This window comes from Chionomys nivalis, chromosome 11 (genome assembly GCF_950005125.1).
Source record: "Chionomys nivalis chromosome 11, mChiNiv1.1, whole genome shotgun sequence".
NCBI classification, from domain to species: Eukaryota; Metazoa; Chordata; class Mammalia; order Rodentia; family Cricetidae; genus Chionomys; species Chionomys nivalis.
The window spans coordinates 18,311,821-18,336,297 of NC_080096.1; the positions used below are offsets into that span (position 1 = coordinate 18,311,821).

The window sequence follows — 24,477 nt, forward strand, 5'->3', positions numbered from 1 at the left end:
TCCTCAAACTCACAAATACCCACCTGCCTCTGCTTCTGCATCTTGAGAGGTGGGATTAAAAGGTCTGTGCCACCATGGATAACTCAACCTGCTTTCTTAAACAATCCAGGACCCCTAGCCCAGAGGTGACACTACCCACAGTGAATCAACCCCCCAATCAGTCATTAATCAAGACAATACTCCACAAATTAGCCTACAGACCAATATTATGGAAGCGTTTTCTCAATTAAGTTTCCCTCGTCCCATGCCAGGCAGTGGTGGTACACACTTTTAATTCCAGCACTTGGGAGGCAGAGGCAGGCAGATCTCTAGGTTCGAGGCCAGCCCGAACAGAGTGAGTTCCAGGATAGCCAGGACTATACAAAGAAATCCTGTTTCAAAAAAAAAAAAGTCAAAATAAATAAATAAAAATAAAAAATAAAGTGTTAAGTTGGAGCTAGTCCCCAGCCCCCAGGCCTGAGAGTTGTATTGGTCTGGAGCTCTCTGCCGACGCAAAAATCACAATCAAACCAAATCACAACAAGCCAAATTAAAAAATATCTAGGTTTAATGGGATTCCTGCACTCTTGGGTGGCCCCGAGGGGGGAACCAGGAGGTGAGAATGCGACCACCAGGAGGAAGGAAAAAAGTGGTCCTGACACCCCCCCCCCCCAGCCCAGGGGTCAGAAATGGCATGCTGGGATTTAGAGTTCAGACCAATACAACTCTCAGGCCTGGGGGCTGGGGGCTATGCTCCCAACTTAACAAAAAGCATCTTGAGAATTCACTTACTTCTATCAAACAGCTAAGAAGACCCTGCAGTGCCCACCTGGTGCCCATCTCCACTTTGGGACCCCTTTTATGGCATGCTACAGGTGGGGCATTTCGAGCTGTTGAAACTTGCCCTCTGGGGCATTTGACTCTAGGGCAGGTCTTTCAAGCATTAAAAAAAAAATGTATTTTTAAAATTTACTTTGTGTGGGGGCTGGAGAGATGGCTCAGAGGTTAAGAGCATTGCCTGCTCTACCAAAGGTCCTGAGTTCAATTCTCGGCAACCACATGGTGGCTCACAACCATCTGTAATGAGGTCTGGTGCCCTCTTCTGGTGTGCAGACATACACACAGACAGAATATTGTATACATAATAAATCAATAAATATAAAAAAAATTTACTTTGTGTGACTATGTGTGGGTATGGGTATGAGAACACACACAGAAGTCAGAAGCCACCTTGCAGGAGTTGGTTCTTTTCTTCTGCCATGTGGGTCCAGGGGCTCAAACTCAGGTCCTCAGCCTTGGTGGCCAGCACCTTTACCTGCTCAGCATTTTTTTGTATCATGACGTATTTTTTTTTATGCATGGACATAATGTATGTCGATTATGTTTGCCTCTCCTTTTACCCACAACCCCTCACTGCTCTCTAGGGCTTCTCAAGCTGGCTTCCAAGGAGTCGGCAGATCCCCTACAATTACAAACAAAAGTTTAGAAACGTACATTTGTGGGTCAGGCTGGCCTTGAACTCTTGATCCTCTGGAATTCTGGGAATATAGACAAACACCATCAGACTCAGCTGGCAGTTCCAAAGATTCATGACCCATCCTTGAAGGAGTGCAGGAATCTGTCACAAGTGCTTTGGGGGGCAGGAACAGGAAGCTTGCCAAGAGAGACTTCCTGAGGAATTGTAAGGCTCCGGTGGGTCAGTTCCCCTCATAGCTGTCTCCTGGGAAGTGATCCTTCTCCTCAGGTTCACCTAACAGCATACAGCTCCTGGAGTTAGCCAAGGTGCTAGGCCTCCTCTATCCGGCTCGGGAATAACCAACCTGGCTCTGCTTTTCCTGGTTCAGGGACCGGGTTTCCTGAAGTTGAGAGATGCCTGTGGCCGGCATCTCATGGATTGTTGACTGGGCTACTCTTGACGACTCCTAAGTAGCTGACGATGTGAGCTGGGGGAGAAGCTGTGGGGAGAAGGGCCTCTGGAGCTAAATCAGATGTTTATCTGGGCTTCATCTCAGCCAGGTCCAGGCCTTAGCAAAGAAACTTCCTGGCCTAAGGATTTCCTTTAACTACACGGGATCCAAAGAGTTCAAAGGGTCTCTGTAATAATTAATCATTGTCCAAGAACAGGGTATAATTCCTGCTGCGAAATTCAGAGGTTCTGCCCATTCATGGAAAATTACTTCTGGTAGTTACAAAGGAAGGCCACATAGGCCCTGCCCTCAGCCGAGGAAGACACAGTCATAACTGAAAAGAAAAACGGGAGAGTCTGGGGCTGTGGCTCAGTTGGCAGAGTTCTTGCTAGCAAACATTAAAACTCGGTCGGGTTTGATCCCCAACACCGAATAAAACAGGTCCAGCGGTGAATGCCCATGAGGGTTTTCTCTGTGTAGCCCTGGCTGTCCTGGAACTTGCTCTGTAGACCAGGCTGGCCTCGAACTCAGAGATCCACCTGCCTCTGCCTTCCAAGTGCTGGAATTAAAAGCGTGCGCCACCACTGCCCTGCTCACAGAAACTCTTATAAAGGGAAACATTTAATCGGGGCTTGCTTACAGTTCTGCGATTTAGTCCGTTATTGGCACGGCAGGAAGTATGGCGGCACACAAGAAGACATGGTGCTAGAGACGTAGTTGAGAGTTCTACATCCAGATCTGAATGCAGCAGGAAAACAGTGAGACACCAGGCCTGACATGAGCTTCTGAAACCTCAAAATCCACCCCTAGTGACATACTTCGTCCAACAAGGCCACACCTCCTAATAGTGCCACTCCCTATGGGTCTGTGGGGGCCATTTTCTTTCAGACCACCACACCTTGCTTGCTCAAGGGCCTAGGGTTCAATCCTCAGCAGAGAACAAGAAAAGGGTGAGCAAGCTAGGTGCAAACTGGGTGTGGTGTGGTGGTACACACCTGTAATTCCAGCACTGGGAGGCAGGAGTTTAAGGTTGGCTTGGCTATATAACAAGTTCACGGCCAGCCTGGTCTCAAAGACTCTGTCTCAAGAAAGGAAGGAAGGAAGGAAGGAAGGAAGGAAGGAAGGGAGGGAGGGAGGGAGGGAGGGAGGGAGGGAGGGAGGGAGGGAGGAAGGAAGGAAGGAAGGAAGGAAGGAAGGAAGGAAGGAAGGAAGGAAGGAAGGAAGGAAGGGTGGAGAAATAAGAATTGGGGAACATAACTCAATGATAAAGCTCTTGCCCAGTCCTGGGCCCTGGATTCAAGCCCCAGAATGGGAAACAGAAAACAAAATGACAGATTCGTGTGTGGATTGTTGTAAATTTGTTCTAAGATAGCAAGGTTTGGGAAAACTCAGCTGAGCATGATGGCACACACCTATTAGTAAGACTGTCTAGAAGGGGGAAGAGAAGGAAAAGGAGGGAGGGAGAGAGGGACGGAGGGGGAAAGAATAAGCATTCTCAAACAGCAAGGATTAGAGACAGCATAAATCATATTTTTAAAATTTACTTTTATTTCATGTGTGTTGGTGTTTTGCCTGCATGAGGACGTTGGGTCCCCTGGAACTGAAGTTACAGACAGTTATGAGCTGCCATGTGAGTGCTGGGAATTGAACCCAGGTCCTCTAGAAGAGCAGTGAGTGCTCTTAACCACTGAGCCATCTCTCCAGCCTCCATAAATCACATTTTAAAGCCGGGTGGTGGTGGCGCACGCCTTTAATCCCAGCACTCAGGAGGCAGAGGCAGGCGGATCTCTGAGTTTGAGGCCAGCCTGGTCTACAAGAGCTAGTTCCAGGACAGGCTCCAAAACCACAGAGAAACCCTTTCTCAAAAAAAAAAAAAAAAAATCACATTTTAGGCTGCAGATGTCTCTACTCTTCTCCAGAATTATCCATGACACTTGGAGAAAGATCTCTTGTCTCTTTGGATTGAGGTTGGATGAAGAAAGCATCTTCCATTGAGATACAAAGATACTGGCCAGGTCCACCGGGTCCAGTTCTGTCCCATGGGAGCATTCGGTCTTCACACTCTATGCAAGCACATCTGATCCTGTCAGAAGCCTGACTGATCTTAATTCTCTTGCAGTGAAAACACCTGTCCCTGCCACCAGACTCAAGCAAAGCCTTTGTCTCCACCCTGCGACAAGTAAAGCCCAGCACTGGTTTTTTTCGTTTTTTTTTTTTTTTTGAGACAAGGTTTCTCTGTGGTTTTGGAGCCTGTCCTGGAACTAGCTCTTGTAGACCAGGCTGGTCTCGAACTCACAGAGATCCGCCTGCCTCTGCCTCCCGAGTGCTGGGATTAAAGGTATGCGCCACCACCGCCCGGCAGCCCAGCACTGTTGTATGGAAATAGCAAAAGGAAAATGTTCTGGAAACAATAAGTCCTACTGTATGCAAGGCGCTTTGTGACTTACTGTCAAAAATTTATTTTACTTAAAGAAATGCTGGGGGCTGAGAGATGGCTCAGAGGTTAAGAGCACTGACTGTTCTACCAGAGGTCCTGAGTTCAATTCCCAGCAACCACATGGTGGCTCACAACCATCTATGATGAGATCTGGTGCCCTCTTCTGGCCTGCAGGGATACATGCAGGCAGATGCTGTGTACATAATTAATAAATAAATCTTAAAAAAAAAAAAAAAAGAAATGCTTGCCAGGCAGTGGAGGTGCACACCTTTAATCCCAGCATTCAGGAGGCAGAGGCAGGTGGATCTCTGTGAGTTTGAGACCAGCCTGGTCTACAGAGTGAATTCCCGGATTGCCAGGGTTGTTGCACAGAGAAACACTGTCTTAGAAAGTAAAGCAAAACAAAAACAAACAAGCAAAAACAAGCAAACAAAAAACCCAAAGCTTTGCTGAGCAGTAGTGGAACACATCTTTAATCAGGGGGCAGAGGCAAGTGGATCTCTGTGAGTTCAAAGCCAGCCTGGTCTACAGCGTTAGTTCCAGGATAGCTAGGACTAGGACTACACACAGAAATCCTGTCTCAAAGAAACCAACCAACCAACAAACAAACAAAGAATATAGAAGCATTGAACTGAGCAATTAATAACCCCTATTATATTTCAGTATTCTTTTTATCCCAAGTAAATTCAGTAATTAATTCACTGTCCCAATTACTGTAGAATTTAAAAAGTCTCCTTGCCACCCCAGTGTCTTGCTGTAGAATCCAGGCTGACCACAATCTCACCATCCTTATGCCTCTTCTGTCAAGTGCTGGAATTTAAGGATGTGCTACTCTGCCTGATCATGGTCCCTCAGTGCCGCACACTGCGGGCCCCCATCTGCGCTCTATGCGCTAGAATCCAGTTCGCGAGCTTCGGGCAAGGGGCTGGAGGTTGAGACAGACCAACATACGGACCTCCAATCGCTGGTACAAAAGCCCTTATTTTTTTTTTTTTCTTTTTGGTTTTTCGAGACAGGGTTTCTCTGTGGTTTTGGAGCCTGTCCTGGAACTAGCTCTTGTAGACCAGGCTGGTCTCGAACTCACAGAGATCCGCCTGCCTCTGCCTCCCGAGTGCTGGGATTAAAGGCGTGCGCCACCACCGCCCGGCTCAAAAGCCCTTCTTTAATAGCACCATGGAGGCTTAAATACCCTGCAGTCAATGACCAACAGGTGAAAATCCCATCCTCCGATCCTCTAGGCTAGGCACAGCTTCTAGTAACTTCAATTAGAAGGCTCTAGCAGGGAAGAACATCTGAAGGCCAGGACTCCAATTGGTCCCAACACCTCAGTATCAACCTTGGCAATACACCAAGCAGTTTTATCAGGGACTAAAACATTCCATCCTACCAGAAAGCTCCTTAAACAACTCAAAATAGCTTCCAGAAGTCCCTGAAACTGACCAGATTCACTAGGTCTCTCAGTCCCAGAGTAAACAAAGCAAGCTGTTGAAAGTCACTCGCAGACGCAGACGAGCCAAGCTGCAAAGACCCTGAGACCCGATCAGCAGCCTGAAAGAAGCAGAAACCAGCCGAGCTGCCTGGAAAAGGCTTAGACCAACCCAGCCCCCTGAAAAGGACACCCTTCCGCCTGTTGAAGTGCCTGGAGGCTGTGCAATGTGTCCCAGATCCCTAACTTTTATGAGCTGCTGCCCTGCCCGTGCTGGGGTCGGCTTTAGTGACAGCTTGTCTTTGAGTCATTTCTGCTCCTGTAACCCCTCACCCATATTCCTGCAAGTGACCCCCATGAAACACTGGCTTACCAGGCTGGACTCTGGTGGTGTCTGTACTTTGGTCTGTTTTGGGGTCCCCGTCTGGATGAGTAAGCATGTATGCTGCATCTCCCCAGGAAAAGTCTTGTCACCAACAGCACAGGAGCTTAATGTCACCAGTGCCAGCAGCAGCAACAGCTTTACTGTGTGACTTCAGTCCACCACGCAGTCCTCTGAGGAGTGGCTATAATAAATGATTTTTCCTAATTGTTTTGCTTAACCAAATGAGAATAACATCTGTAAAGTCATTTCCTAACCTCACGGGAGGGGAACTAATGCAGGCATGGCTGCTGTCGCTGGCTAAAGACCATTTCAGAGCACCTGTGTTAGCGCAGAGAGCTGTCAGGCCCTTCCAGGTGGCAAGGGTGCCTGTGCAGGCAGCCATGTGGACGGGCCCAAAAGTACAGGGACATTGAGGAGGGCTCAGAAAAGCTTCGTACCTGATGCAGCCTGCCCCCTGGTGGACAGGCACAAACCACTCTCTAAAGTGTCCCACTCCAGTACAAGAAGGTGCCTGTGGATTCTGCAAGGTATGGTGGGATGACTTTGGAAGCAATATTATCACTGTGGCAATTGATCAGGTATGGTTAATCAAGAGCTGGGGGAGGGGCGACAGGGACGACAGGGCCAGGCTCTCTGGCTGTTGTAAACCCCCAAAGGGGAACAGCATGGTTTGCATTTAGCTTGTTGACAGCACAGAGATTCATCTCCAGCTCTTTTCTGTTTGTTTGTTTGTTTGTTTGTTTGTTTGGGTGCTAGAGGCTGAACCCAGTGCCTCGCCCATCCTGGACGAGTGCTTTACCAATGAGCCACAACCCCAGTCTCTTTGAGGGCAGGATGAGATGGTCAAGTGACTTGACCTTTGTACTCCACTGTCTTCCGTCATCAAATACAGGCTGTTCTGGGCCGCAAGTGACCTGAGTAGCAGCTGAGGTGGACTCAGAAGGTGACACCGCTGAGAGCACTGGCTGTGGACACCAAGTCCTGCCTTGAGATCTGGTGCTGCTCACACGCTGCCCTCAGCACTGAGAGAGAAGCTCTTTGGGTCCCTGTGGCTCTTCCTGGGGGGATCAAAAGGAGGATTGTGGGCGAACCCGCCACAGCCCACAGCACAGTAATCTCCGCAGCAACCATCCCTGTCCCTCCTCCTTCGTTTAGTGTGACAGTCCCTCCCATCTCTCCTCTCACCCATTCTTCAAGCCTCGGTGGCTCCGAGGGTGGCACAATGCAGACCCTCATTGCTCTCACAGAGCTGAGCATCTTCCGGTGCCAGAGTCTGCAATTACCAACTATCAGCGCAGGGCTCCAGGAAGCACCCGGGACTCACACACAATCACCCTTGCTGTGTACCAGCGACCTTATTCCTACTTATAACCAGAGTCAAAGATGCCTGATAAGATGGGGTGTCAAGACTCTGCTCTCTAGCTGAGTGGTGGTGGTGGTGGTGGTGGCTCATGCCTTTAATCCCAGCACTTCGGGGGTAGAGGCAGGCGGATCTCTGTGAGTTCAAGGTCAGCCTGGTCTACAAATCGAGTTTCAGCACAGCCAGAGCTGGGACCACTCAGGAATGCTTTGCTCAGATTAAACCTGGATTTATTAATTTGACCTGACCTGACCTGATTGGGAGAGAGCCGATACCAGCGGCGTACAGAGGCCTTCCAGCAGGAGGCCCGTGTTTTGATCTCCAGCATTCCATAAAACTGGGGATGGTGGCCCATATCTGTAGTCCCAGCACTCAGGAGGTAGAATCAGAAGTTCAGAGTCATCCTTGGCTGTGCAGAATGTTCAAGGCCGATCTGGCATACTTCAGACCCTGTCTCAAAATAGGTCAGGCACAGTGCCAAACTCCTTTAATCTTGGCACTTGAGAGGCAGAAGCAGGAGGATCTTTGTGTTTGAGGTCAGCCTAGTCTACATGGCCTAGGCCAGTCAGATGACCTAGTGAGACCCTGTCTCAAAGCTAAAGAAAAAACCACATCAACGTTGTGGCCTGAACAGCTCCAGAAACAAATGCAGCTTCATAGTCTCCTGTCACTCAATGTCCTTTAAAAACACTGCTGCATCTAAGTACCACTCAGGAGAGAGGAGGCATCTGGCTGGCGAAGTGATAAAGACACTTAGTCAGTTCTGAACTCCATCCTCTCCTGAGAGTCCTAGAGGCAGGCAGTGCTGCAGACACACATAGATATATAAACAAACAACAAACTGTTGTTAATACTGTCAACTTGACAGGATCCAGAGTCACCTAGGAGACCAGCCCCTGGTGTGCGCCAATGAGGGGTTGCTCTACTAAGTTAATGAGGCTGGAAGACTCTCTTTAACTGTGGGTAGCATCATTTCACAGGTTGGGGGTCCTGGACTGAATAAAGAGGAGAAAGGGGGCCCTGAGCAGATGCTTTCATCTCTCTCTGCTTCCTGCCTGCAGTTGCAGTGTGATCAGCTACTTCCTACTTGCTACCAGGCCTTTCCTGCCATGGGGGCAAAACAAACCTTTTTTCCTTAAGTGGATTCTGTAAGATACTTTGTTAAAGCAATGAGGTATTACAACTAATATGGGGAGGGACGAGGACGGGGGACAGGGTATATGGGGGGCACAGACACCAACGGACAGGGACAGTTGGACATGGGGAGGGTGGGCAGAGGGATGGGGTACAGGGTACAGAGACAGGATGAGGAACAGACACAAAGAAGGTTAGGATCATAATAGTAATTCCTACTTTACGTAGAAAGTAAGGGAGGCACCGAGCATAAAGAAAAGCACTTTGCGGGGCTGTGGAGATGGCTCAGAGGTTAAGAACACTGTCTGCTCTTTCCGAGGACCTGAGTTCAATTCCCAGCAACCACATGGTGTCTCATAACCATCTATAATGAGATAAGATGCCCTCTTCTGGCCTATAGGGATATATGCAGGCAGAATACTGTATATATAATAAATATTTAACAAAAAAAAGAAAAGAAAGAAAAGAAAAGCACTTTGCACAGTACCCAGCACCAGACACATGCATCCGCTGCAGCTGGTTTTGCTGCTCTGACTAGGTAACTGGCACTAAGACAGCACATATCTTATCTGATCTTTCTTATATACACTGGGTCCTAGCTATGTAGGCTCTCAGAAGAACAAATGTTGCATGGTATCTCCCTCCATGCCACCCCTGCTGTGGGTCATGTCCTGTGGTGCTGGGGGCCAGGCTCTGCTCGGAGCCACACCCTCTGAGGGGCAGCCCAGGGCCAGGCTATTGTTGTGGCTAAGATTCTTTCCCCAAATGGAAAGCCACAAATTAGAGAGGAGTTTTGGCCCTGCTCTCAGGAACTGGGGGAGGCCACCAGCGCATCAGGGACCTCCTTTCAGGTCAGCATCCCTGCCTGGGTGCAAACCGGCCCCCACTCAGCACCGCATTCTGGGTACCCCACTTCTCTCTAAGCCTCTTGCCCTCCCTGAGACCCCAGCTCCTGCTGTCCTCTGACCTGAGGTTCTCAGGGCTCTTTCACCCCCAGCCCAAACAATGATCCCCTCCAGGCTCTGCTCAAATCCCCTCTTTGAAGCTCCCCACCCCATCCAGGCAGAACAAATCGCCCCTGCCCCACCCCCTGTCATCTGCTTTGTTCATTTCTCCTTGTGTCAGAGCTGGTCAATCTCTTTCTGTGGTCCCCTTGCCCCACCTCTGCTGCCACCCTCCTGATGAGTCTCTTAAGAGTATGTGACCTCCGTCTGCTGACCTCACAGCACAGGAAAAGTGTCCCCAGTGATCTGTGGCCAGCAGCTGAGATTGAGACTGGAGGGGGGGGCAGGGAGAAAACTCTTAGGCCACAGGTTGGGAGTCTGAGGGCAGTTGGTAGAAAGCCCAAGGAGAGGTCAGATTCAACCACCATTCCCGGGTTGTCATCTACAGTTTGTTTTTTTTGTTTATTTTGTTTTTTTTTTTTTTTTTTGGTTTTTCGAGACAGGGTTTCTCTGTAGCTTTGATGCCTGTCCTGGAATTAGCTCTTGTAGACCAGGCTGGCCTTGAACTCCCAGAGATCCGACTGCTTCTGCCACACGAGTTCTGGGATTAAACGCAAGGCGTGTGCCACCTCATCTACATTTGACAAGAAGGGCTACCCAGAGAGCTTAGGTTTTCTTCGGAGGCCATGTAGATAGAGTGGAGAGTCAGGATTGAAATCAAGAGAGGGCTAATGTGTGGATGGCCATGGCCTGAGGCTTGTGGCTGACTGGGGAGAAGCCGACCCAGAATCTCATCGGTGACAATGCAGGCTTGAGGTCCGAAGCCAGATCTGAAGGCTTCTGGGACCCTATCTCACTATTCCCGACACTGACCAGAATTATTCCCAGTCTGCCCGGCAACCCTCTCCTGAAAGGAGCCACTTCTGACTCAGGCCCATTCCCAGCTCAGGTGTTCCAGGAATGAGGTCTGAGGTCGGATAGAGGAAGGAAACAGCCCTCAGACTTGGCCTCCCCCTCCCCGGGTCTTGGCTAGTGGGCCGGAAGGAGCCACTTTAAAGATCTCCCTGGGGACCCATGACCAGAGAGAGGCTCTGGCCCTGCTGAGTGCCCTGAGAATTGAGGGCAGCTGGACAGAGGGCTGTGGGCCCCCATCCTCTGAGAACAGGAAAATATATGACCTCCCATCCTTCCTCTTTTTTTTTTTTTTTTTCTAGTTCTTTCAGGATCCCTCACCTAGGGTCCACCCCACTTACTCTCTCCTGTGTGCTCCTGCTCAGGCTGTGCTCCTGGGTCTGTCCCTGGGCCTTGTCCACTGGCATGGGGCACTGGAACTTCTGACTGGGAACCCCTGAGAACAAGACTCTCAGACCCTCACCTCCCCTAACTGAAGATCCCCCAAGAACATAGCTATGGCATTTCCCCAATGACTAAGGCCCCCCAGGCTCATCTCAGAAGTATGGAAAACAAGATACCCCCTGGGTTCCCCTTCTTACTATAGTCTAGCATCTGTCCTTGATCCCCAGAACACAGCTGTGAAGGGACCCCCGCCAGCCCCTCCACCTAACCCGGATGCTCTTTTAAGAGCAAAGGGATGGGGGTGGCCTCAGTGAGACACTAGCCCCATCCTCTCCCTGGCAGGCCAGGTTTCCTGCCATTGACAGCATCCCAGCTGGGCCCCCACCCCGCCTCCCCCCTTCTTAACCCTCTCACGCCCAGGCCACAGAGCACTGGCCGGTACCCCACCTGCATCAACAAAACTAGAAGGGACCATTTCACTGGATTAAATCTATGACTCAGGGTGTAAAGTAGCAAGAACGGCCCTTAGCACATATAACTTTCTCAATAAAAGTCATCTGTTGGGGTGAAAGTGTAGCTTGGTCAGCAGAGGGCTTGTTTAGCATACACAGCGCCTGGCTTCCACCCCCAGCATTGGACTGCCAGAGAGACAATGGGGGCAGTGGAAAGAGAGGATTTGGGGGGTCTGCATGTGTCCCGACTTTCCTCCTTTCCTCCCCCATGAAGTGGCATTGCTATTCCTGCTGAGCCCCATCTAGGTTCCATGGGAGGGGGCTCAAGGGTGATCAAGAACTGAGAAGGAAAAGTGCCTTCTTTTAACACAACATTAAAGTGTTAGCAGGGAGGGAGGGGGTTTATGCTAAGTGGTTGGGCTGGTAGGGGGTGGGCACAACTGGGAGAGAAGCAAAGACAGAGCCAAGCCTTGGCCTTTGAACTCTAGTGCTAAGAAGTTTGCCCTACTGAGAAGGGTGTGGCTCCTTTATGGCTAGGGCTTCCCCTTGAGATGAATAGTGTCTCTGCTGGACCATTAGGGATCTCCAGGTGGGAGGCCAAAGGATGGAGACTTAGATCTGGAAGGTTGGCTTTCTTCACACCCTTCCCAGTTAGCGCCCTTCACCATCATCAGGGCTGGACCACAGAGTTCTTGCTCAATCCTCATGCTGAATCTTGCTGAGACAGGCTCTCCACACACCTGCAGCACCACTGCACCCACCTTTAGGAGGCAGATGCCCCAGGCTCACCTCTAGGAAGAACAGGCTTGCCACACTCCAGTACCAGGATTAAAACAGGCCTCTACCTGCCAGAGGGGAAAAAGCAAATGGCATAGCACCCTATTCTGCCTCCATTCTACACCAGAGCATCGAGACTTCAGAGGGAGCCTGGGGGGCAGAAGGTCTTGTTTGGGGCCATGGTACTTCAGCCCAAGTTTACGGTGCCTCTGGTGCCTCCGTAGCAGCCACAGAACCTGATGGAGCTTATCTAGCTATCTGTAAAGTTGCTGGACATGGCTCACAGGTCCTGCCAGCACCAAAACTGGCCAGGAAGGAGTTAATGGAGTCTGAGCTCTGGATCCGGAAGGGTTAACCTAGGGGGTGGAGGCTCTTCGCTTTTCCTGTGGAGAGTAAGGCTTGGCTGCCACCAAAGTTACTCCCTAGTCCAGTCCCTGCTGTCCCCTCTCCTTCTTCAGTCTGGGCTTAGCGAGGGACCCCTGCAACTCATCGTCTCCACCCAGAGGTGAGTGTATCTGGAGCGGAAGGCAGGTGAGGATGCAGGCCCAGAGGGCATAAGGACGGGAGGGTACTTGTGGGCTGATAGCAAGGAGGCTAGTGCCAAGCTACTGAACCCAGAAGCACAAATGTTGAAGCCTCTGAATGGACAGGGTTGCAATGTCTACCTCAAGGGCTGGAAGAGGGTAGGCAAAGGAACAGAGGAACAAGACTGGCTGCCAGTCTAGCCTGGGCCGTCTGTGGTCAAACATCAAAGCCAGTTTAGAAACCAGGGACTAGGCAGGGGACAGTGGACTATTTTGGTCCTTGTGTTTAGGGACTTTTTATAGCCTCCTTGCTCAAGGCTAAAGAGAGAAGGAGGGGACAGAGGCCATCCATGAGGTCAGAGCAGCTCAGTGCCCTTGTGGGACCTTGGAATCTGACCCTGTTATAGTCCCTGAGGAAAGAGAGCAGGGCACAGGCTGTCACTGCTGCCTGGGTCTCATTCACTCAGACTCTGGACAGATTTGCCACAGATTGGAAGTGTAACAGGGATAGGCCGTGGTGGAGGGACCAGGCTCTTCACACATCCTTGCCCAGTCTGTTCCTTTTTGCCTCCAGGTCCGAGGTCTCTTCAGTCCCCAGAACCAATAAGTCTCTTTCAGCTGTATGGGAACAGGGAAGTAAAGGACAGGGGAGGGTGTGTTGGGCCGTGTGGGTGGCCCATTCTGCTAGCTGACAAGGAAACTGTTAGCTGTTGATTTACTGCCCCTCTTGCCCTCTTCCTGGAGCACAGGGGAGGTGGAGAAGGGTCGGAGGTCTCTGGATGGGAAGGAGGCAGGGACCCAGAGGGCAGATCTCTGAGCGTGCAAGTTATTAGGCTGAATCAGTGGGGTTAACAGCTTTGTGAGACTAGGGGTTCCTGCTGGGCTTTACAGCGGCTGGAGGGACGATCTGACAGACAACCCAGGGTCCAGCTAGAGCTGCCCAATAAGGCAAGAAATCTGGGTCCCAGCAGGCACCCTAGCTCTCAAAAGGACCCCTACAAACCTCTTCCTCTCCTGGCCATTGTCCTGGCTTCTGAAATCAAAGTGCAGGGTTTGGACGGGATGGTGTCTACGGTTAGATTTTTCTGGACTCCCCTTGGCATGGGGCATACAGTGGCTGGCAGCAGCAGACTGGTACGGTCTGGGGACCACCTCCCTCTCCTTCCTGAATAACCCTGCTGGACCTGGGCGAGGAAGCTGGCAGCAGTTCCTAGGGACTCCTACCCTATGGTTATGTCCCTGACCTCGGTGCTTGGGGGCGGGAAGGGTGGGTCAGCTGCAGCCAGCCTGTGGCTACGGAACCTCCTTGTATTGGGCTTGAAGTTGCTCTGTTGGGAAGAGGTATTTTTTCCGGTTAAAGCCGATTTCGGGAACTGAGCTAGGGCCCGCCTGATTTTCCTTTCCAAGTGTCCTGCTTGCTTGTCCCATGCGCATGGTCCAGTGGTCAGGTCGGATCATTCTCAAAGGGGCATAAATGCCCCCCCCCAAGAATTAGCCAATGCCTCTTAAGGATTGGGGAAGGGTGGGTCTAGCGTCTGCTCCCTGGGCAAGACACCGGTTGATGGGGGAGGGGTGACTGACTGATCCTCTACCCAGGAATGCCTTCAGGAGAAGGGCAGGGACAGTCTGCCCTCTTCCAGACAGTGCCTCTCTCCCTGCAGGCCCCAGGAACTCCAGGGAATTGTTCTCTGCTCCTCAGCTAATTGTGCATCCCAGGGTGTATGGAGCACTGACCTGCCCAACTCCGCTAAGATGCTGCTGGCCTCTCCCTCCACACCATCGAGGGGACGAACCCCCAGCGCCGTAGAGAGACTGGAGGCCGACAAAGCCAAGTACGTCAAGACGCAGCAGGTGATAGTACGTCGTCAGGAGCCTGCCCTGCGAGGGGGGCCAGGACCGCTGACGCCACATCCTTGCAATGAGCTGGGGACCTCTGCATCGCCCAGGACGCCTGGGCCTGCCCGTCGGGGTAGCGGCAGGCGACAGCCAAGGCCTGACTCCCTCATCTTCTACCGCCAGAAGCGGGACTGCAAGGCTTCGGTGAACAAGGAGAACACCAAGGGCCAGGGGCTAGTACGACGCCTCTTCCTGGGCACCCCCCGGGATGCTGTCCCGAGCAGCCCGGGACCTACAGAGAGACCATCGGCTTCCGCAGGCTGGGCTGGATCCCCGGATGGTCCGGAGGCGACAGGGAAGAGAGCTCTGTGTCCCACGTGCTCGCTGCCTCTGTCGGAGAAGGAGCGCTTCTTCAATTACTGCGGTCTGGAGCGCGCGCTAGTGGAGGTGCTGGGCGCCGAGCGCTTCTCCCCTCAGAGCTGGGGCGCCGAGCACAGCCCGCAGGTCGCAACGTCGCCGCCGCCCGGCTCCGGGGACACCAGCGATTGGACATCCAGCGACGGGGACGCGGGCAACCCGGACTGTGCTGGAGGTTGTGGCGGGGGGTCGGAGGCGGCGGGGTCCGCACGGGACGGACGCCCCCCGGTGTCAGTGGTGGAACGCAACGCGCGCGTTATCCAGTGGTTATATGGCTGCCAGCGAGCGCGCGCTCCACCGCGCGAGTCCGAGGTGTAAGCATCACGGCACAGGAGACGGCTCCCGGAGAGCTTGCCTCGTCCATGAATAAACTCTTTCCCTAGATTTCAGTTTCCCCATCTGCACCCTGAGCAGGCGGGACCACAAGGGCCAGGCGCAGGCTGCGGAAAGGGGTGGGGTGGTCACATAGCCTCTCTGGAGGCTGAATGTGAGCAGCGATGGAGTGGAGTGGGAGATGAGCGAACTACTGAATAAAACTAAAATAATCTTTAGTAAAGGGAGCAGAGTTGTTTAGTTTAGCGGGCAGAAGTGGGGGAAAGGGAAGAACTGTTTGGCGTGGCTGAGTGGGTAGTTTCAGGCTGAGTGTGACCTTGGCCAAACACTCCCCAGTTCTGGGTTATTAAAGGAGGTAGATGGTAGTGTTAGGAGGTAGATGGTAGTGTTCTGGAGTAGTTGTAATGCCCGTGCAAATGTGCCTGGAACATAAACTGTAGCTTGCTTAAGTTACCCAAGATTCCTGGAGCTTCTCACTCCCTCCTCTTCCCCATGGTCCCAAGGTAAGAAAAGTTGACATTTGGAGGGTCCGAAATGGAAATCATTAAAACTGGGGCAGCTTTGGGTCAGGATTTTGGCATCTGTAACTTCCTGCGCTCGCTCTCTCTCTCTCTCTCTCTCTCTCTCTCTCTCTCTCTCTCTCTCTCTCTCTCGTGTGTGTGTAGTGTGTGTGTGTGTTGTGTGTGTGTTCCAGACCAGCCTCACCTGCTAGCTACCACTGAGGTTCATGTGATAATTGGGGACCAAGGCCAGGGCTTCACTCAGCTAGACAAGCCCTCTAACAACGAAACTATCCTCCCAGCAGAGTTCCTTTTTCCCCTCCAGAACACACAAAGTCTCAAGTTTTCTTCACAGGTTCCAGTCGAAGCCTCTTCCAGGAAACTTTCCTAAATTCCGAGTCTGCCTCATCCCTTCACCAGAAGCCCCATTTTGTTCCTCGACAAACCTTTGTCTGGGACCCGCTGGTAGAGAGCTACCTCGTCACTCCAGTTATTTTCATACATTTTGAAACCTATGTATGTTATTGGGCCACCTGCAGGGTTTGCTGAATGAAACGGAGCTGGACAGGGCAGTGGAGCAAGCCCTTTGAGGCTTTCTGGAAAGTTGTGTGTGCCTTTAATCTAAGGCCACCCTTACTGTCACCTGGATTGTCTCGGCACTTCTGTCGGGAAAGAAGGCGAGGAACCCTTTAGCTAGACCCCGCCTGAGAACGTCCACCTAAAAGTAGCCTTTCCTGTTGTCGGGGGGAGCGCGGGGGAATTACACAGTCACATTGGTTGTCGATCCAGGAGTTTTTTTTATGGGAGGTAGGGAAGGACGGGCGCCGGCTAGTCGCCCTTGGGCGCGGCCTTCACCCTCATCTCTGCCAGTTTGTGGGTGAGGAAACCCCACTTGAAGCCTGCGGCGGGATCCACCTCCCGCGTCTCGGGGCACTCCGTGGTCTCCTCGGCTGGCTTGTCCTGGGAATCCGCATCCCCCTCCGCGGTGGTTTCTACACCGCGCAGCATGGACGCCGCCTGCTGCTGCTGCTGCTGCTGCTGCTGCTGCTGCCATCTGCTGGCGAAGGTGTCCCAGAATCCCGGCCCGCGCGACTCTGTTTCTACTGAGGACGCCTGCGAGGAGGGGGGTGCCGCCAGCGGGCTGCAGGAGAGACGGGGGTCAGCGGGCTGGCCCGGGGTCCCGGAAGAGGACAGTGAGCAGGAGAAGGGACAAGTGCGATCAGGAAAGTCGGGGCAAGATCAGAGCCTGCAATCAAAGGGAGGATTCGGAGGCTCTGGGGGAAAAAAGGTGAAGTGGGACAAGGTCTGGAGAGGTGGTGAGAGGGCCGGGCAGAGGGGAACAGGGATCCCCGAGTTGGGTGGAGCAGTCAGGAGTCTGGAGAGGGTACTCTGGTGCAGAGAAAATAGGCTAACAGGGACAAACCAGGTCCGGAGAGCCAGGGAGGGTCTCTAAGAGGGGAAGTGGCAGGGGAGAGAGTAGGGTGGGCTTGTTTGGGCCGCATACGAGGGAACCCACCCGGGGATGGGGAGGCGGGGAGAACCAGATGAGCAAAGTGGTTAGGTTTAGGATTAAGGAAAAGAGGAATTTGGCATGCGGGAGAAAGTGGAGGAAATCCGGGCACAGATGCTTTGGGAAGAGGAGGTGGGACCGAAGTGGTGGGACCGAAGTGCGGAAGGGCTGTCAAGGAGGGATGATCAGGCTTGAAGAAGAAGCCCTGCCTCTGGAAAAGTCCTAGGGGGATTGGGACAGAAAGGCAGAGGAGGTTAGGAGGTGTGTGTGTGGGGGGGGGGAGTCCCTTAGGCAAGAGTAATAGATGGGGTGGGGGTGAGGGCTGTGCTTAGGGCTGAGGGAAAGGCAGTGACTGCCCTGGAGAGGAAATCCTAGGTCTGTTCTCAACATCCAAGACCTTTCTAAAGCAGTGCTTTCCAAGCTGGTATGCCTTGGGGTCCTCTGGGATCCTCAGGCCTCCACATACACCAAGCAAATCAGGGGAAGGAACCTATGTTCCTTTGAAGGGAGAGGATTTACCATCTATACCACCCTTTGCTGCAGCACCGAAAAAAGTCTTCTTTTGGCCTGTCCTGAGGAAGAGGGAGGAGACACCCACAAGGAGTTCCCGTTACCTCAGTCCCAAGAGATCTAACCCATCTAACCCTGCTGTATCCTGATAAGCGGGGTGATGAACATGGCAGAAAAGAGATCTTAGGACCCTTCCAGCCTACCCCTACAGCCACACACATACTGATCAGCACAGGGCTCTGGTGGCAGCAGTTTGTCCTCGTCTTCTTTGTTAAACAGTGATGACATCGTCAGCCAACCTTTCACCCCAACCCCCTGAACCTGGGAGGGAAGAACTGAGAGTCAAGAATGGACGCCCCACCAACCCCCCCGGGGCTTCACCATAGCCTCTCAGGCCCCCCAGGGTTGGGAGGGAGACTGGAGAACTCACCCTTCGGGCCAGCTGTGACATGGGGTTGAGGGCTTCCTCCGGGGCTTCTGCCGTCTCAGACTCCACTAATGCTGGGTTCTCCCTCTAGGGGGACACAAGACCCCCCACCCAGCATGAGAGAAACGCCATTGCCAGCCAGCGCACACACACTCCTTTGCATCTCCATTAGGGCACACAGGAAGGCTCACAGGTATATTACGTAATGCCTCCACTCATATACACAGGCCTGCATGGTAAATCTCTGCAGACACCCTTGAACACATACACCTGGCCACTCCCACACATACCCAAACACACTCACAAACTCGGACAAGGGCACACGATGCACACGACTACAGACACACACCTGTACGTGAGCATGCCTCTTTGTGGCTACAACTTTCCCTCTGTGTCCAGATGTGTGCGCTGTCAGGCACCCACACGAGGACTCTCGCGTGGTTAAACAATCTATCATGTCTCTTGTTCTCCTGCAGGCAGCTAGCTAGACCTGGCCTATGCAGAGCATTCAAAATTCCTCTACCAATCAAGTGTAACACCTGCAAATGCCCACACGAAAGCATACCGATACAGAGTCCTGCTCAAAATGCGTATCCATGAGAAATCACTAATCCAGTTCACACATGTACTAGAGTCTCCACAGACACATCCATAGCAACCTAGCCTCGGGCATCAGCCTGCCTAGGCATATGCCTATCCACCTCCCAACCACGGGGCTAGGTCCTGCCCCGGCCACATCTCTTTGCGTGACTGCTACTTATCACAGCTTCTGGATCTAAACTTCTAGTTTCAAGGTCCTTTTTGCCCTCCCCCTCAGAACTAAGTGTTGTCTAAGCATGGCTTTGGTGGAATGCCGCTTCTGTGGCCCGCAGAGCGTAAGAGCTATTACTCCCGCAAGCAGGAGCGCATTACCTCTCTGGGCAAGCCATCTCTTCTGCTTAGCCTCGTCCACTGTGCTGAGCTTAACGCACTTTTGTGGCTCCTGCCAAGTGTCGTCAGAACAATCTTTATCCTGTGGCAGTCCATGAGTGCCTTGGAGCCCGCGACTCCTGTCCTGGCCCCAGCTCTTCCCTTTCTTCTGTTCTTGACTGTCTCTGTCATTTCCCTGTGCTGTGTGTTATCCAGGACTGTGCCTACAGCCTTTACAGAAATTAATCTACCTTCCTTCCTAGATTATTTAATACTTCCCCCTTTGCTGTCTCTCTCTAGAAAATATGGCTGTTACCCACCTCCTCTGCCAAGTCCTCTTCAGATTCTCCACCCAGAGTCTGCAGCACTTTGGACTTGTAAGCTTTCCAGAAGGCTTGGTTCATGGCTGCAGCGGAGAGGGGCCTGGCACCCAGGCACAGAAGGTGGTAGCTCAGTGGGCACCAGTGGGTCTGGCTCCAGAAACTTGAAGGAACCAAGAGTCTGTCCCAGGGATCCGATGACTTCATGAAAGATGCACCATTCTCCCCAGGTGGCACAGTGCCAAGCAGGTAAACCTGATCCCAATGATTCTGAGGTTGGGATGGGCAGAAGCCGCCTCAGCCACTTGCCTTGACCCATATTGGTCAAAGTTAATGAAGACAGCCCTTCGGAGAGTCCATTTTCCTGCGCTTAGGAATACTGGTGGTTGTTCTTCTCTTAGAATAGCTGCAGCAAAAGTTTTCCACGCAAACTCTTGAGTCCAGGACCCATATGCGTGCACCCTATGGCTCTGGACGTACCAGCCATGTGTGCCTTCCTCATGGCCCGCCCTGTCTCCCTCAGCCCTTGTGCACTGGAGTGGGCAGGCCCCAGGCCTCCAGTCTGCACTCTGGGCTTCCATTTCACTGCTCTATCTGGCCTAGAAACCTGTTCTCCCCAGGGATTCACATGCCTGTCTCCCTGTTTCCTGGCAACTGGTTCCAAAGAGCAGGAACCCTGAATTATTGCTGAGATCCTCTGCCCCCAGATCGTGGAGTTGGCCCTGACCAACCTGAGTGGCACCAGGCCAGGCTCCCTGGCCCTCTCCCTTCTCTAAACACACACCTCTTGGTTTTTCCCCATTTCCCTACCAGCCCTCTCCTGGGAGCCTGGTAGAGAAAGAAAGCAGAGACGGAGGTTTTTCTACAGACATTTCCTCTTGGACTGGGGATGTAGCCCACCTTTTAGACCGCCTGCCTAGCATCTATGAGGCCCTGGGTTTCATCCACAGTACTGAAAACCCAACCAACAGAGCAAAACCAGAAGCTGACAGAACCCCAAGGGCTAGATTCTCTGGGAAACAATTCCACTCTTTATCCCATATATCTGCATGGGAGTGGAAGACAGAAGTGACACAGACTCAAGAAAATAACGGGGGAAGCCGGGCGATGGTGGCGCACGCCTTTAATCCCAGCACTCGGGAGGCAGAGGCAGGCGGATCTCTGTGAGTTCGAGACCAGCCTGGTCTACAAGAGCTAGTTCCAGGACAGGCTCCAAAGCCACAGAGAAACCCTGTCTCGAAAAACCAAAAAAAAAAAAAAAAAAAGAAAAAAAAAAGAAAATAACGGGGGAGAGGTGAGAAGGGGCCCTTTCTTAGAGCCTAGGGGTATCTCCGGGTGCTCCAACCATGCTTCCAAACTTATTCTCATTCACGAAATACTTTATTCATGGCACAAACATCAGTGTTTTCTAGAGACGTTGAAAGTATGCTTTACAGCTGAAATCCGAGGTGTGGAAACCGGGAAGTGATGATGGCTCTGGCAGAATAATAGGATCCACTAACCCCAGGCCGCCTCTGCTTCGCAAGAACCCAGCCACTATCATCCACGACCACATGGGGGCGCTCAAGTCACCAGCCCGTCCTGACGTCATCACAGGCGGTCCGGGCAGTCCTTCGTCCCCGGGCGGACCTCTCGTGACGTCATTGGGAGGCCCGGAAGCGGCTGCACGTGTGTGTCTTTCCGCACTACCCTGCTCCTCGGCCTTGGTGTCACTGATCATGGGTCGCTCCCGCCGGACGGGCGCGCACCGAGCACATTCCTTAGCCCGCCAGATGAAGGCCAAGAAGCGGCGGCCGGACCTGGATGAGATTCACCGCGAGCTGCGGCCGCAGGGCCTCCCGCGGGCCAAACCGGAGCTGGACGCCGAGCCCGACCCGGATCTGCCAGGGGGCGGCCTGCATCGCTGTCTGGCCTGCGCGTGAGTCCAGGCCGGGGCCGAGCAGGGTCTGAGATACCAGCCCTTAGCGGGGAAGTCCGGGCGGCGAGCCGGGCGGGGTCTCCTGTCTTGGGACCCGTGGGTCTCTTCGCGCTCGGAATCTGTCCGGGAACGAGCTGGGGCCAGGGAGGTAGGCATACTTGAAAGGCCTCACCTCTTTACTCTTCTCCTCACCCTACATTCCTGCAGGAGGTACTTCATCGATTCTGCCAACCTGAAGACCCATTTCCGATCCAAAGACCACAAGAAGAGGTACGAAGGGATCAGGAGAGGGTTGGTGGACGGTGCCATGCAGGTAGGTCTTGCACCCTATCAGCTCCAAACTCTTCTTCTTTCTCCCAGGCTGAAGCAGCTGAGCATCGAACCCTACAGTCAGGAAGAGGCTGAGCGGGCAGCGGGCATGGGCTCCTATGTGCCCCCCCAGCGCCTGGGCGTGCCCACAGAAGTGTCCACTGAGATCCCTGAGATGGACACATCCACCTGAGGGGCCTTTGGATGCAGGGCAGAGAAACTTCATGGACAGTGAGTGGTTCAGCGGCTAGACTGAGAGTGTGTACTTTGGGTTTGGGGGAGATGATCTCTTCTGGATGTTCTACCCAAAATAAAGGACCCGGACAAGAGGGTGTACCTCCGATTCTAACTTCCCTTCCAGTCCTCCAGATTACAGCCCTCAAGGGTTTCTGAGCCAAGATGTCTATTCCCTACCGGGTCCAGCTTTGGAAGGTACCCCTGCCTGCCTTCTTTGAATTTGGGCTGGAGTCCAGTTGCAGTGTAAAACTGGGGAATAGGATAAGTTTTTTTCTGTGTTTCTGGCGATGGTGGAGACTGATCCCAAAGGGGAAAAACGTGGTTTTCTGAGCTTGCAGCCCTCTCCCCTCGGTCACCTACCTCCGAGCCTGGGTGAGAGGCCGCCTGCTTCATCACGGGGCCTGTGATGGTTGCCGCTGCTTCACCATCTTCCACACGGCATAGCAGGAGCCGCCTAACCCGAGGACAGCCAGCATCGTAGCCACAATCCCAACCAGCGGACTCCGGGGCTCCGCCTTCAGCTCCCCAGCCACCTGCATCTGGGAGAACACAGTTGTTGAACGTGACGTGCCAACTGAGACTTCTAGGAAGGAAGGGGATAAAATGGTGCTGCTGGGTGGAGAAGATACGGACGCCATTTCTGCCCTAGGGAGATTCCACCCCAATCCCTCTCGCCTCACTGCCCATCTGGGTCTAGGCTAGTCAGGCAGCAGGGAACGTGACAGTCTGGCCGTTGTGACTATTAGCCCCACCATGAGACCGGGAGAAAGAGATTGGTGGTGCAGAGCTAGTATTTAGAGGTTCTTACCTGTAGCACCCGGAAGTAGCCAGGGGTCAGGCAGCGAAATCTCATAGTTGGGGGCACTGGTCTCCCTGTCGGCCTCTGGAGTAGGAGCAGAAATGAAGATGAAATACTGCGCGGGGTATCCCAAGAGGTGGAAATCGGGGCATCGGGGTCCCTGGCCTGTTTTGCCTGGGCACTATGCGCTCAGGATGCTCACCACCGCTGGCTCACCCGCGTCTGGCAGGGGGCGGGGCAGCTGGATCTTTAAATCTGGTCCCTTCCCCCCTGCCTTGCCAGCCTTAGGAGCAGCTGTCAGGAGAGATCAGCATCAGGCCTGAGTAGCAGCTCCTCCCCCATTCGCCAGAGGCCAGGCCAGGCATGGAGGCAAAGCCTTGGCTGCCAGTGCCCAGGAATCCAGGCAACCAGGTTCTGGGTAGGCTTCCTCAGCCCTGGTCTGGGCCGTACCCCTACCTTGGAGAAGTCGATGCTACCAGTCAGCATTCAGCAAAAGAATGACTTGTTAGCCACTTTTCCATCTGGGTTCTGTAAATTCAACCACCTAGGAGGGAGGGGTCACTTCACCTTCCCCACAAGATGGAGTCTCCACAAGCACTTCTCTTGTGTGGGCTTTGAAAGAGATCTGCTTATGCAGATAAAATTGTCCACAATGGCCGGGCGGTGGTGGCGCACGCCTGTAATCCCAGCACTGGGGAGGCAGAGGCAGGCGGATCTCTGAGTTTGAGGCCAGCCCAAGAGCTAGTACCAGGACAGCTAGGGCTATTACACAGAGAAACCCTATCTTGAAAAAACAAAACAAAAATTGTCCATAATGTGTTAAAATTTTAATTGTGTCTATTTGTGTGTGTGTTCTATACACGTGTGTGGTAGTGTAGACATGGGGGTCAAAGGACAACTTAAGGGGCTCTTTCCTTTCCACATGTGGGCCCTGGGAGTCCAGTCAGCTCATCAGGCTCGGCAGCAAACGCCTTTACCCACAGAGCTTTTCTGACAGCCTGTATAACGTATTAAAAGATTAACTGATTAAGATATAGTCTATGTATCATTGTTCTAAGCAATTTCTGTATATTTTGTTATCACTTTCACTCTTTTTTTCTTTTTTTTCTTTTTTTTTTTTTATATTTATTTATTATGTATACAATATTCTGTCTGTATGCCTGAAGGCCAGAAGAGGGCGCCAGACCTCTTTTACAGATGGTTGTGAGCCACCATGTGGTTGCTGGGAATTGAACTCAGGACCTTTGGAAGAGCAGGCAATGCTCTTAACCTCTGAGCCATCTCTCCAGCCCTCTTTTTTTCTTTTTTGAGGCAAGGTCTCTACATAACGCTGGTGGTCCTGGAACTCACTAGGCCTTAACTCAGAGATCCATCTGCTTCTGCCTGCCAAGTGCTGGGATTAAAGGTGTGCGCCACCACACCCAGCTTTTTGTTCTCTGTGAAAATGACAGAAAGGGGGCTGGAGAGAGAGCTCAGCTGTTAAGAGCACTGACTGCTCTTCCTGAGGTCCTAAATTCAATCCCTAGCAGCCACTTGGTGGCTCACAGCCATTTGGGGTTTTTTTTTGGTTTTTTTTTTAAAAATATTTATTTATTTTGTATACAATATTCTGTCTGAGTGTATGTCTGCAGGCCAGAAGAGAGCACTAGACCTCATTACAGATGGTTGTGAGCCACCATGTGGTTGCTGGGAATTGAACTCAGGACCTTTGGAAGAGCAGGCAGCACTCTTAACCACTGAGCCATCTCTCCAGCCCTCACAGCCATTTGTAATGAGATCTGGTGCCCTCTTCTGGCCTACAGACATACATGCAGACAGAACAATATACATA

General features: G+C 52.4%; 4 protein-coding genes across 5 annotated transcripts; 2 read left to right on the forward strand and 2 right to left on the reverse strand.

Annotated features, from left to right (window-relative positions):
* The first annotated feature begins 12,523 nt into the window (after positions 1 to 12,523).
* On the forward strand, positions 12,524 to 15,727 carry Fam110d (family with sequence similarity 110 member D). Of its 2 annotated transcripts, none has more exons than XM_057784912.1 (2): positions 12,524 to 12,628; positions 14,283 to 15,727. In XM_057784912.1, the coding sequence occupies exon 2, from the start codon at positions 14,374 to 14,376 to the stop codon at positions 15,190 to 15,192; it is 819 nt and encodes a 272-aa protein (XP_057640895.1). In that variant the 5' UTR covers positions 12,524 to 12,628; positions 14,283 to 14,373; the 3' UTR covers positions 15,193 to 15,727. The 2 variants fall into 2 exon arrangements, with proteins under 2 accessions (XP_057640895.1, XP_057640894.1); XM_057784911.1 differs by having other exon boundaries at positions 12,524 to 12,602.
* Positions 15,728 to 16,535: 808 nt separating this feature from the next.
* C11H1orf232 (chromosome 11 C1orf232 homolog) lies at positions 16,536 to 19,467 on the reverse strand. Its single transcript, XM_057785578.1, has 4 exons — positions 19,384 to 19,467; positions 18,158 to 18,241; positions 17,951 to 18,048; positions 16,536 to 16,848 (listed from the first exon to the last, which is right to left on the reverse strand). Exons 1-4 carry the CDS (start codon positions 19,465 to 19,467, stop codon positions 16,536 to 16,538), a joined length of 579 nt encoding a protein of 192 aa, XP_057641561.1.
* A 1,551-nt stretch (positions 19,468 to 21,018) lies between these two features.
* On the forward strand, positions 21,019 to 23,641 carry Znf593 (zinc finger protein 593). Its single transcript, XM_057784569.1, has 3 exons — positions 21,019 to 21,301; positions 21,509 to 21,571; positions 21,662 to 23,641. The coding sequence occupies exons 1-3, from the start codon at positions 21,102 to 21,104 to the stop codon at positions 21,801 to 21,803; spliced, it is 405 nt and encodes a 134-aa protein (XP_057640552.1). The 5' UTR covers positions 21,019 to 21,101; the 3' UTR covers positions 21,804 to 23,641.
* On the reverse strand, positions 22,240 to 22,700 carry Znf593os (ZNF593 opposite strand). The gene is made up of 2 exons (XM_057784179.1): positions 22,656 to 22,700; positions 22,240 to 22,386 (listed from the first exon to the last, which is right to left on the reverse strand). Exons 1-2 carry the CDS (start codon positions 22,698 to 22,700, stop codon positions 22,240 to 22,242), a joined length of 192 nt encoding a protein of 63 aa, XP_057640162.1.
* Positions 23,642 to 24,477: the final 836 nt, after the last annotated feature.

Excerpts from the sequence above, each read along its gene's own strand:
- C11H1orf232 (XM_057785578.1), bottom strand. The coding sequence starts at position 19,467 with ATGAACCAAGCCTTCTGGAAAGCTTACAAGTCCAAAGTGCTGCAGACT. Across the intron at positions 18,242-19,383 it reads AAGAGGACTTGGCAGAGGAG|AGGGAGAACCCAGCATTAGT; the intron begins GTGGGTAACAGC and ends GTGTCCCCCTAG. Across the intron at positions 18,049-18,157 it reads TGTCACAGCTGGCCCGAAGG|GTTCAGGGGGTTGGGGTGAA; the intron begins GTGAGTTCTCCA and ends CTTCCCTCCCAG.
- Znf593 (XM_057784569.1), top strand. The coding sequence starts at position 21,102 with ATGGGTCGCTCCCGCCGGACGGGCGCGCACCGAGCACATTCCTTAGCC. Across the intron at positions 21,302-21,508 it reads CATCGCTGTCTGGCCTGCGC|GAGGTACTTCATCGATTCTG; the intron begins GTGAGTCCAGGC and ends ACATTCCTGCAG. Across the intron at positions 21,572-21,661 it reads TCCAAAGACCACAAGAAGAG|GCTGAAGCAGCTGAGCATCG; the intron begins GTACGAAGGGAT and ends TCTTTCTCCCAG.
- Znf593os (XM_057784179.1), bottom strand. The coding sequence starts at position 22,700 with ATGAGATTTCGCTGCCTGACCCCTGGCTACTTCCGGGTGCTACAG. Across the intron at positions 22,387-22,655 it reads GCTACTTCCGGGTGCTACAG|ATGCAGGTGGCTGGGGAGCT; the intron begins GTAAGAACCTCT and ends GTGTTCTCCCAG.
- Fam110d (XM_057784912.1), top strand. The coding sequence starts at position 14,374 with ATGCTGCTGGCCTCTCCCTCCACACCATCGAGGGGACGAACCCCCAGC.